Source organism: Schistocerca piceifrons, chromosome 9 (genome assembly GCF_021461385.2).
Source record: "Schistocerca piceifrons isolate TAMUIC-IGC-003096 chromosome 9, iqSchPice1.1, whole genome shotgun sequence".
Classification (NCBI taxonomy): domain Eukaryota; kingdom Metazoa; phylum Arthropoda; class Insecta; order Orthoptera; family Acrididae; genus Schistocerca; species Schistocerca piceifrons.
In genome coordinates, this window is record NC_060146.1 from 66,366,023 (window position 1) to 66,378,277 (window position 12,255).

Genomic DNA, 12,255 nt, shown 5'->3' on the forward strand with positions numbered 1-12,255 from the left:
CCCCCCCCCCCCCCCCCCCCTGAGTTTTGTTTTCTAAAGTGCTGGGAAATTCTATGCCCATGTATAAAACCATAACCATTCAAAGGATTGATAAGTTTTGCAGCTCCGAAGGAAAATATACTGTCACTTAACACGGAAAAAGTATGATTTCACCCGGGAGATAGTGTATTTTTAACCGGGAAAAATCTGGGAATTTTTTTTCCTTGTCTGCCTATACACCCTGTTATAGTAAAACACAAGTAATCTCAACTGAAAGGGTCGCAACCTGGACCAGTAATACAGCAGTGTTAGATGTAGTTAACAGTGGTGTATACTCAGGAAATGACTGCAGCTCTTCTTCCAAAGCTGCACAACAGGATGTTCAACACCTAAGGAAGACTTTGAATAGAATGTGACCTATGCCAGCCCTATTGAGGTGTTGTCTTGACAAGCACTAGTGCTTGTGCCTAATCACAGCATTGGAAATTACAACTGATCAGAACAGAAAGCACTCAGTATGTTGTAATGATAGTACAGATTTTCTCTTGTTGTGTGATGGTCATTACAGGAACTTCAAATTAAGGGTCAGATATGCCAACATCCCTTTGACATATCTGTAGGAGATGCTTACTTGTGTGTGTTGTGCCATGTAAGCTGTAAGTGTACTCATCCGTCAGTCACGTTACTTGTAAATCCTTTTATTCCGAAGTCCAGTTGTTGATTGTTAGGAGCTTTAAATGAACTTTAAATAACTTTACACAACACTGTTGAAATATATTTTCACTTGAAGGCAATCAGCTTTTAAATGCTAAACATCATACTCATGACACGTCAGTAAAATGCAAAGACCACCACGAATCTGACAAAAAATTTAACAAGTGTTAATAGTTGCCCATACTCAGTAAATGTTCTGTTGGAAATTTGTTAATGACTACATATGAGTATAGTTCTGCGTCAACTGACCGTTTGAACATAACACAGTGAATGCACAATTGAGACTGACTGATATTAAACTTTTAACATAATGAGTATTGGAACCAGACTAAGGTGAACATTACTCGATAAATGCTTAAGGCAGGCTTGCTAATTGTGTACTCTAATATAGACTCACATGGAACTTTACATAATTAAAACTTGGTAAACATAACTAACTCACTAACTGACTGACCGACATGACACCATGCTATAAGAATGTTACTTGATGACTGCTTAGTGCTGACTGATTTTGAAGAAATAACTACATAGTGCTGACTGACAAGGAGCTGCACCTGATGGAGGTTAAATAGAGACTGACTATGGCTTTAATCCACAGCACCTATTTGAAGACACAGGCAGTAAGGCTGTTACAAATTATCTGACTACAGTATAATTACATATTCAACAATAAAACAAAATACATTAATAATGTTTAATGCATAGAGAAATAAGTTTTTTGTTTAAGAATAAGATAGGTGTCCTTCAGATGGCAAAAATTATTGACGTAAAAGTGCACGTATGGTGTCCTAACAGTTTTTCTGTTGCGTGCTGCTGTTGGTGAATGTGTATGTGATGAATGATGAGAATCATGTGGAATATTGGTAGCCAATGACATTGCTCATTTGTAATTTCATGTGCTTCGTTAAAGTAGTTAGTTGGTGCTTTGTTACATTCAAAGCAATTTAAGCTGAACTATCAACGCCCCAGACTACACAGGCATGTTCCATTACGCAAGATGTTAAAGACGAGGACAGGAAGCTCTTTTTAATATGCAAGTCTGTAGCATAATAATAAAAAAATAGTGACCTTCATATGTAAATAGAACCCTATTTACAGTATGTTACTATTTGTCACACAGCTTTACAATGAACGCTGCTACTTGCCATGGAAGTAATATAATTTTCCAGTCATTGAATCTATAATTAAAGTGGATAAATTAAAAAAAAAAAAAAGAAAGAAAGAAAGAAAGAATCTGCTCACCAAGTGGTGGCAGAAGAACACATATATAAAATTTAGAAATCTGTAAGCTTTCGGAGCCAGTGGCTCGTTCTTCTGGTTGAAGGGGAAGGAATATGGGTGAAGGAAAGTGACTTCTTCCCCCTTCAACCCTTCTGCCAGAAGAAGGTGCCACTGGATCTAAACCCTTGCAACTTTCTGTACCTTTATATATGTCTTCTCCTCCTGCCATTTGGTGTGTGCCTAAAAAATGTATAATGTAACAGTATAGACAGTTACATTATATTTTGAAATATTATTTCAATCTTTGACTCTAAGACCAAGATAATATGTAGAAAGAATGGCTGACGAGGTACATTTTTAGTTTTCTTTTGAACTGCTTGTATTCTTAATTTAATGCTTTCTTATACACAGAAGCTTGTTGGATGTCTCTGAATCAGAGTACATAATCCAGTGGCAGCTCACAAGTATACATTCCGGGTATTCACAAATTTTTAGAATCAGAAAAATTCGAGAGAGTGAAATTAATGTATAATGTACAGGATGATTCAAAAAGAATACCACAACTTTAAAAATGTGTATTTAATGAAAGAAACATAATATAACCTTCTGTTATACATCACTTCAAAGAGTATTTAAAAAGGTTTTTTTTTTCACACAAAAACAAGTTCAGAGATAATCCATTAAATTTCGGGCATGCAGCCGCGCAAATAAAATTTCTTCTACTGATATTTCGGCCGCGTATCGTCCGGCCATCTTCAGAGCGAGTTCCAAGACTGAGATGTTCAATATGGCCCCCTCCAGACACTCTAGCAATATCAACCCGATACTCCAACTCGTTCCACACTCGCTGTAGCATATCAGGCGTAACAGTTTGGATAGCTGCTGTTATTTCTCGTTTCAAATCATCAATGGTGGCTGGGAGAGGTGGCCGAAACACCATATCCTTAACATACCCCCATAAGAAAAAATCGCAGGGGGTAAGATCAGGGCTTCTTGGAGGCCAGTGATGAAGTGCTCTGTCACGGGCTGCCTGGCGGCCGATCCATCGCCTCGAGTAGTTGACGTTCAGGTAGTTACGGACAGATAAGTGCCAATGTGGACTCTCCATACAATTGATTGTGGAATTTGCAGCTCTCTGCTAGCTCTGAGAGTCGATTTTCCTGGGCTGCGAACAAATGCTTGCTGGATGCGTGCTACATTTTCATCACTCGTTCTCGGCCGTCCAGAACTTTTCCCTTTGCACAAACACCCATTCTCTGTAAACTGTTTATACCAACGTTTAATACACCACCCATCAGGAGGTTTAATAACATACTTCGTTCGAAATGCACGCTGAACAACAGTCGTCGATTCACTTCTGCCCTACTCAATAACACAAAAAGCTTTCTGTTGAGCGGGTCGCTATCTTAGCATCGACTGACGCTGACGCCTAGTCAGCAGCGCCTCAAGCGAACAAATGTACAACTAAATGAAACTTTATAGCTCCCTTAATTCACCGACAGATAGTGCTTAGCTCTGCCTTTTGTCGTTGCAGAGTTTTAAATTCCTAAAGTTGTGGTATTCTTTTTTGAATCACCCTGTACAATGTAACTGTATAGACAGTTACATTATATTTTGAAATATTATTTCAATCTTTGACTCTAAGACCAAGATAATATGTAGAAAGAATGGCTGACTAGGTACATTTTTAGTTTTCTTTTGAGCTGCTTGTATTCTTAATTTAATGCTTTCTTATACACGGAAGCTTGTTGGATGTCTCTGAATCAGAGTACATAATCCAGTGGCAGCTCACAAGTATACATTCCGTGTATTCACAAATTTTTAGAATCAGAAAAATTCGAGAGAGTGAAATTAATAGCCACTGCCAGTAATAATGACAATAATAATAATAATAACATCTGTAACTCATTTGACAAAAGAGAGAATTGTTTTGTGGAATTTTGTTGTTTGGTAATAATTAAGTACAGTTTAGGGCAGTAACGAGGTAATGTATAAGCTTTCGTAACTCACCATTTCGCACCTTTGTATGTGGTAGTTTTTGTGCTTTTCCATTTTTTTGGACAAATGTACACGATCTCTAATAGATGTTTTAGTTCACGAATTTATGTCTGGGCTGAAATTCAGATATTCTTACACTTCACCCACACAACAACTTGTGCTAACTGTACACTTACTTGTTAAATGTTCACTTGTTGTCAAGTTTATTTGATTCCATCAGTCTCTCAATCAAAGGATCTGTTTTCAGAGGCCCTGGTTCCTTTGTGGCTAACATTTCGTGCTAATTTACATTTCTGTTCCCAGAATGCGATTTTTCACTCTGCAGCAAAGTGTGCGCTGATATTAAACTTTCTGGCAGATTTAAGCTGAATGGTGGACTGAGACTTGTACTCAGGACCTTTACCTTTCGCGGGCAAGTTGTCTACTGACTGACCTAGCCAAGCATGACTCGCGATCAGTCCTCACAGCTTTACTTTTCTGTTAGCATTTAAAATAGATTTAACATAGTTTACGTTTACACTGCACATGAAAGCTGATTCCCGCATAGTAAACAACGAACTTCAGCCACAAGTGCCACTTGTGGAAATGATTAAACTCAAGTAGTAATGCGATTGCAGTCTTTCTCGGTGTATTCCACTGATGAATTCTTCTCTGGCAAATATGACGGGTACGAAACTCATTGAAACATTGCGGAAAGACGACGCCACCACTTGGCTGATAACCTGAGAAGAATTCATCAAGTAGTAATTTCTACCAACGTGGCCACTTTACTAAAATACAAATGAGGCACTGGGATCCATAAGCGTCTAAAGCACTCCGCCATCAGTCCAACATTTAAGTGAATATCAGAAAACCAGTGCGACAGCTTTTTGTGAATTATCATATATACAATGTGGGCCTACAGCACAGATAAACATATCGCACCGTAAGATCAACAGACTTCAGAAGCATGAATAACTGCTAGAATCTCACAATCAACGGTGATGTACCTTAGGCCCTTATGGTTCTCCTAAGGGAAACACGCCATCGCAACCCCCTCAGAGTTAGTGGAAATAGGGCCCAGTGGACAGCCTGTCAAAAACTGAACACAGATCAAGCATGAAAAGACTGAGAAGGTGAACTGAACTGTGAAAAGAAGAAGGAATGTAGAAACTGAGAACGGTCCGAGTTCAAGAAGTACAACATTGAGCACAGACGAATAGCCATGGCGTCATGATTAAGCGGTGACGAAGTTGAACTACAAAGCGGACGAGCCCGTGTTCAAAGCTCAATCATACCAATTATTGTTTATTTATTTTTCACAAAATTATGAACTGCCTGTCCAGTTATTGACGTGTCTGTTGGTTCAAATTTATGTATGTGTTGTGGTGTAATGCCCTTTTGCAACAGTAAAGATATCCATAATGAAAGTTGATTCTGCACAACTACTCTGTTAGCAGTGGAAAGGAAGTGGCTTTTGAGTGGCAACCACAAACGTTTAATGCCAAGGCAACACGTCAACTGAATCCTTCACTGAAAGACATGTCTGGTGTGTCATACACGGCATTAGTGACAGTATGTGTGTCATATGATAGGAATTTCTTACCGAAGAATCTATTTTGTAGGCCTGGTGAGTGAGTGAGATATGCCTCCTTGCCCAATTTAGGTGTTCGTATGAATGTGATCACTCCCAAGGAAGTGATGAAAACATAATAGTTTGTCACATAAGATGCAACAAATGAATGCAACAGTTTCACAATCTCAAAAGTTTTCCCTGTGCTGTATCAAAACTTTTTTTTTTTTAACATTTTTGAAGTTGTGTTCCATTTTGTAAGTTCTTACACTTGAATTATTTTGTTGTAACATTATTCTCACCCAGTTATTTGTTGTTTTCATTTTGTGAGATGTCTATGTGGTATATCATCTGCTCTCACTATTCATCACATTTATTTGCAAGATAATATATTCTTAACACTTGACTCATGTTCTATAACGTACATATAGTATGACAATTGCCAAAACTACAGAAAGAGAACAAACATTTCAGTCACCGACCGGACAGTTGACAATTTTGTGACAAAAAATAAAATTAAAAAAATTGGCACGAGGGAGTTTCGAACATTGCTTACCGGCTTTGCAGTCTAACACTGTGTCCACGTTAACCACGATACCGTGACTGTCCTAATGTACTCAATGTTTTACTTTAATGATATGAATTAATAGAGGGAAACATTCCACATGGGAAAAATATATCGAAAAACAAAGATGATGTGACTTACCAAACGAAAACACTGACACGTCGATAGACACACAAACAAACACAAACATACACACAAAATTCAAGCTTTCGTGACAAACTGTTGCCTCATCAGGAAAGAGGGAAGGAGAGGGAAAGACGAAAGGATATGGGTCCTATGGGAGAGGGCAAGGAGCCACTCCAATCCCGGGAGCGGAAAGACCCACCCCCGGGGGAAAAAAGGACGGGCACACACTCGCGCGCACACACACACACACACACACACACACACACACACACACACACACACACACACCCATCCACACATACACAGACCCCGGGGGTGGGTCTTTCCGCTCCCGGGATTGGAGTGGCTCCTTGCCCTCTCCCTTAGGACCCATATCCTTTCGTCTTTCCCTCTCCTTCCCTCTTTCCTGATGAGGCAACAGTTTGTTGCGAAAGCTTGAATTTTGTGTGTATGTTTGTGTTTGTTTGTGTGTCTATCGACGTGCCAGTGCTTTCGTTTGGTAAGTCACATCATCTTTGTTTTTAGATATATTTTTCCAATGTTTTACTTTTTAAGCTTGGACCATTTGCTGCTTCTATTTTGCTTTCTTTCACAGTTCAGTTCACCTCCTTCCTGTTTTCATGTTTGATCTGTGTTCACTTCTTGACAGGCAATTCACTGGACCATCTTAACATTAAATCTGAGGGTTGAGGGAGGGGGGGGGGGGGGGGGGGGGAGGGGGATGTTGAGGAGTTTCCCTCGTCAGCACCTTACATATACAGTATATAGTAAGTCAATTAGCATATCTGAGGAGTGGGCTATTATCTAGCAGGGTTTATGCCGAGCGGACGGGGGTAAAAGTCTGCCACAGTGTGCTATGACCTGCTGGCACTGACGTAAACTTGTAGTTCAGTGGCAAGGGCTAGCTGTGCATATCATGAACAGTGCACATTGTTTATCAAATCCGTATGTATCTAGCCCGTAAGGCAGTTAATGTCACGCGAGTTGCACATGTGCAAAAGCACAACTAAAGGTGTGCTCACGACCCTCATCGCAAGGTTCAGGGAGTCTAGAGGAACAGTAGTGCAGTACGTTTAAGTGCTGCATCTTTCAGATTGCAGCATCTGTGTTATGCTTAACAGCATTCAAAGAAAAATAACCAATGAATCTGCAAGGTGTCGAAAAGTAGGGTGTTCATATGATCTTGTGCTCTTAAGCAGCAGCCGCCACTGCTTAACTCCATCCTGAACCATAATAAGGAGGCAAAATGCTTATTGTGTGTTATCATTGTGTACATCAAAGTTCAGCTGAATCTAATTTTGACTGCCAGTGACGGAAACCATTGAGGAGTAAATATATTTGTGTATAAGAATTCAAATGCCATTAAAAAAGAAAATAATTACAGTTGTCAGTAATTGTAATAATACAAAGGTGATAACGTGTAAACAATTCTGTTTTACTGCGTACCAAAAACAAAAGAAGGGAATACAATGGTTACCCCGGGTGCTGGGGGTGATACGGAAAGAAAACAAAGTGCAGGATGAATGGACAAAAGGAATTATAATACCATTGTTCACTGCCTTAAGTTAATGGAAAAGGTCATAGAAAAAAGATTGTGGAAAATTTTAGAACACCAATTAGAGGAACAACAGCATGCGTTCAGAAGTAATAGGGGAACAATAGATCTAATTTTCTCCGTGCGTCAGTTAATGGAGAAATATTGGAAAAAAGGAAAGGACTTGATAGTAGTATTCGTGGATTTGGAAAAAGCATATGACAGTGTACCAAGGGGTAAAATATGGGAATGCTTGAGAAAACAATGTTCTTGATTCATTAATTAAAAAGGTCCAGATGCTGTACGATGGTTGTGATAGCAGTGTACAAGTAGCAGGTGGAAGATCAAAATGGTCTAAGACAAAGAGAGGTGTTCAGCAAGGCAGTTCGCTCTCCCTTTTACTCTTCATTACACTTATGGACACAATCATGAAAGAAAGCCAGGAAGAAGAAAATGAAGATGTCATCACTTTTGTTTTTGCTGATGTCATTGCCATATGGGGATAGACGGAAATGGACGTTCAGAGGAGACTAGTTTGCTGCAAAACAAAATTTAAAAAATTCAAGTCAGCTGTGAGTAGGAACAAGACAGTGGCAATGAACCAGTTGTCTGCCTGAACATCTTTGGCAGTTAATAGCCACTTCCAAATTTTGATTGTGCTCATAGTCCTCCTTTTTATAATTTTTGTGTTACTCCTATTTTTTTAGGTCACCTCTAGGCCACATGTACCTGCGAGAAAGATAGTGCCAGCTCAGAGTACACCAGGATCTGGGCCCAATCGTATAAAGGTACACGTTGTCGGTGGCAAGGTGGTGACAGAGCCTGAAGCGCAGCAGCTCGTCACCAGGACTGCGCCGAACGTAGCTCGCATAGCTGCCAACAACTTTGATTCGGCCAAACCACTCGGCTCCAGTGAAAATCCCATACAACTTGTACAGCACGGGCAGACGTTCCACAGGTAAGTAGCCAGTTATTTCTGTTTTATTTCAAAAACTTTACGGTTTGTCTCACGATTCATTTGAGATTCATTGATATTCACCCTGAAGCGAGATACGACAATTAAATTTAGTTGTATGTATTTTTACATCTGTGCAAACCACTGTGAAGTGCATGGGAGAGAGTAGGTCCCAGTGTACCAGTTATTAGGACTTATTCCTGATCCATTCTCATATGGAATGCAGGAAGAATTATTGTTTAAATGCCTCTGTGCGTGCAGTAACTATTTTACTCTTCTTCTCGCGATCCCTATAGGAGCAATATGCAAGGGGTTGAAGTATATTGCTACAGTCACCATTTAAAGCCAGTTCTTGAAACTTTTCGAGTAGCATTCTGGGAGTCCGCCAGTTCAGTCCTTTAAACTCCCCAGTGACACTTCTCCCACAGGTCAAACAAAACTGTGACTATTCATGTTCCTTTCTCTGTATGTGACTATTCATTCTGCCCTTCTTTGTATACATTCAGTATCCCGTGTTAGTCGTATTTGGTGTGGGTCCCATACAGTTGAGCAGTATTCTAGAATGTGTCACACAAGTGATTTGTAAGTAATCTCCTTTGCAGAGTAATTGCACTTCCAGTATTCAAACAGTTAACTGAAGTCTGCTACCTGCTTTACCCATGACTGAGCGTACGTGATCGTTTCATATCCTGCTACGTGCTACACCCAGGTACTTGTAGGAGCTAGCCTGTTCCAACTGTGACTCATAGATATTACAGTTATAGGATACTGTTTCTTCATTTTGTGAAGTGCACAGTTTTATATTTCTGTACATTTAAAGCAAGATACCAGTCTTTACACCACTTTGAAATCTTATCAAGATCTGATGAAATATTTATGCAGCTTCTTTCAGACAGTACTTCACTATAGATAAATGTCATCTGTGAAAAGCCTGAGGTTACTATTAATATTGCCCGCAACAGCATTGATGTATGAGATGAACGGCAAGGAACCCAGCACAGTTCCTTGGGGCACAATGATAACATGCTGCATCCTCCCCACCAAGGAAACCTCAGTCACAAATTTCACTTGATATCGCATGTCATCTTACATGTGACAATAAGCGTAGATGTGTTACTGAGTCAAACGCTTTCCCTAAGTAAAGAAATACTCCATCTACTTGACTGTGTTGATCCAAAGCTTTCAGTAAGTCATGTGAGAAAAAGTGAGAGTCGAGTTTTGTATGGTCGATGTGTTCAGAATGACATGGAAGAGGTCATCCTGTTAGACATCTCTCTTTGCTTAGATTTTATGAATGAAAAGTTTATAGTTGTGGTCACTGCATTGTCCTGTGATAAAATAAGTTTGACATACTAAATTTTAAATTGTCAGTTATAGACAAAATTATTTAATTGGATAGATAAAAAATCTACTACCAAGCAGCAACAGAACACACACATAAAAGATGGTTGCAATTGGCAAGCTTTCAGAGCCAGTGGCTCCTTCTTCAGGCAGAAAGGTTGAAGGGGAAGGAAGGGAGGTGAAGGAAAATGACTGGAGAGGTGTAGGAATGTCACCCAGAACCACAGGTCAGGGGAGACTTACCATATGGGATGAGAAGGAAAGACAGTTTGTTGGGGACCGCATTGGATGAGATTTGAAAACCTGAGAGTTTAAAGGTGGAAGGCAGGGTAACATGCAGACAGAAATTACTGCACGAATACCATGCATGAGTTAATAAGAGTGAAAAGCTAAGTGCATTGTATGGAGCAGAGGTGGGAGGGGAGGCGGTGAAAAATAGACGGGTAAGGTGATGAAAGAGGAATTATGAGACGGAAGAAAGTAACATGAATTAAGGCCAGGTGGGTGGCGAGAACCAAGAACGTTGTAGTGCTAGTTCCACCCGCAGAGTTCTGAGAAACTGGTGCCTGGGGGAAGAATCCAGATGGCACGTGTGGTGAAACAGGCACTGAGGTCACACATGCTCTGCAACTGTCGTCGCAACTGCCGTCTGCTTCACGTCTGCTGTGCAGCGAGCTACCTTAATTTAAGTATTAACTGTATTTTTCTTACTTGTCACTTCTTCTTCCGTGTGTATTTGCTTTTAGGAAGCTTTAATTGTCGAGTGCTATTAATAGTTCCATAGATTTCGTGTTTGTTTTGAATACAGTCAGAGAGAGTCCCTTTAGTCAACCATAGTGCCAGTAGTGCTAGTGTTTGTTTTCAATACAGTCCAGAGACAGGTAGTGCTATTTTAATTCTTTTCTACAAGAAGTGGCTAGCAACCACAGTTTAGTGAATAAACAGCCGCCTTTAGTGAATTAGCAGTCTAGTTAAAGGTTGACTAACTCTCTTCAGTAAATTGATTCCTTAGGATGGATAGGATGTGTGACTGCTGTGTACGGACGCAGGAGGAGCTGGCCACTGTTCGCGAACAGCTGAGCGTGTTGATGGCCGCGGTCAGCCGTCTTCAGGCTGCTGCCTTGGAGTGTAGCTGCAGGGGGGAGTCTGGTGCGTCGCAAGGTATACCCCAGGTGTTACATGCTTCACCCACTGTCCCTGCTGTCGAGACATCTTCGCAGGTACCGGGCGCGGTTGGGCCACCCTCTTCCCAAGGGGAGTGGCGGGTTCAGCGGCGTTCGCGGCGCACGAGGCGGAGGGTCAATGTGGAGGCTGGCCGTGTGGCATCGCCCGCTCTGCCTGTGAGTGGACATGTGGCTGCTCCTTCAGCAAGGTCCGAGCGGGCACACGGGGGGAGGGGTTTATTAGTTATTGGGAGCTCCAACGTTAGGCGGGTGATGGAGCCCCTTAGGGAAATAGCGGGAAGGTCGGGGAAGGAGGCCAGTGTTCACTCTGTCTGCTTGCCGGGGGGTCTCATCCGAGATGTGGAGGAGGCCCTACTGGCGGCAATAGAGAGCACTGGGTGCACCTGACTGCAAATTGTTGCTCATGTCGGCACCAATGACTCCTGCCGTCTGGGTTCAGAGGTCATCCTCAGTTCGTACAGGCGGTTGGCGGAATTGGTGAAGGCGGAAAGCCTCGCTCGCGGAGTGAAATCAGAGCTAACTATTTGTAGTATTGTTCCCAGAACCGATGGCGGTCCTCTGGTTTGGAGCCGAGTGGAAGGCTTAAACCAGAGGCTCAGACGATTCTGCGGAGATCTGGGGTGCAAATTTCTCGACCTCCGCTATCGGGTGGAGAAATGTAGGGTCCCCCTGAATAGGTCAGGCGTGCACTACACGTCGGAAGCGGCTACAAGGGTAGCGGAGTACGTGTGGAGTGCACATGGGGGTTTTTTAGGTTAGAGAATCCCCTCCCTAGGCCCAACATGACGCCTCCTGAGACGCAGCAAGGTAGGAGTAGGCAAAATGCAACAGGGAATAACAATATTAATGTGCTAATAGTAAACTGCAGGAGTGTCTACAGAAAGGTCCCAGAACTGCTCTCATTAATAAACGGTCGCAATGCTCATATAGTACTAGGGACAGAAAGTTGGCTGAAACCAGACGTAAATAGTAATGAAATCCTAAACTCAGATTGGAATGTATACCGCAGAGACAGGCTGGACAGTGAAGGGGGAGGCGTGTTCATAGCGATAAGAAGTGCAATAGTATCGAAGGAAATTGACGGAG

At 41.5% G+C, this 12,255-nt stretch overlaps 1 protein-coding gene across 2 annotated transcripts in view; it reads left to right on the forward strand.

The window, feature by feature from the left end:
- LOC124717146 overlaps nt 1-12,255 on the forward strand; it is a 146,554-nt gene that overhangs the window by 38,995 nt on the left and 95,304 nt on the right. For both annotated transcript variants that reach the window (XM_047243899.1, XM_047243900.1), the window contains exon 3: nt 8,397-8,647. In XM_047243899.1, coding sequence (XP_047099855.1) covers nt 8,397-8,647 — 251 coding nt within the window. The remainder of the gene's footprint in view (nt 1-8,396; nt 8,648-12,255) is intronic.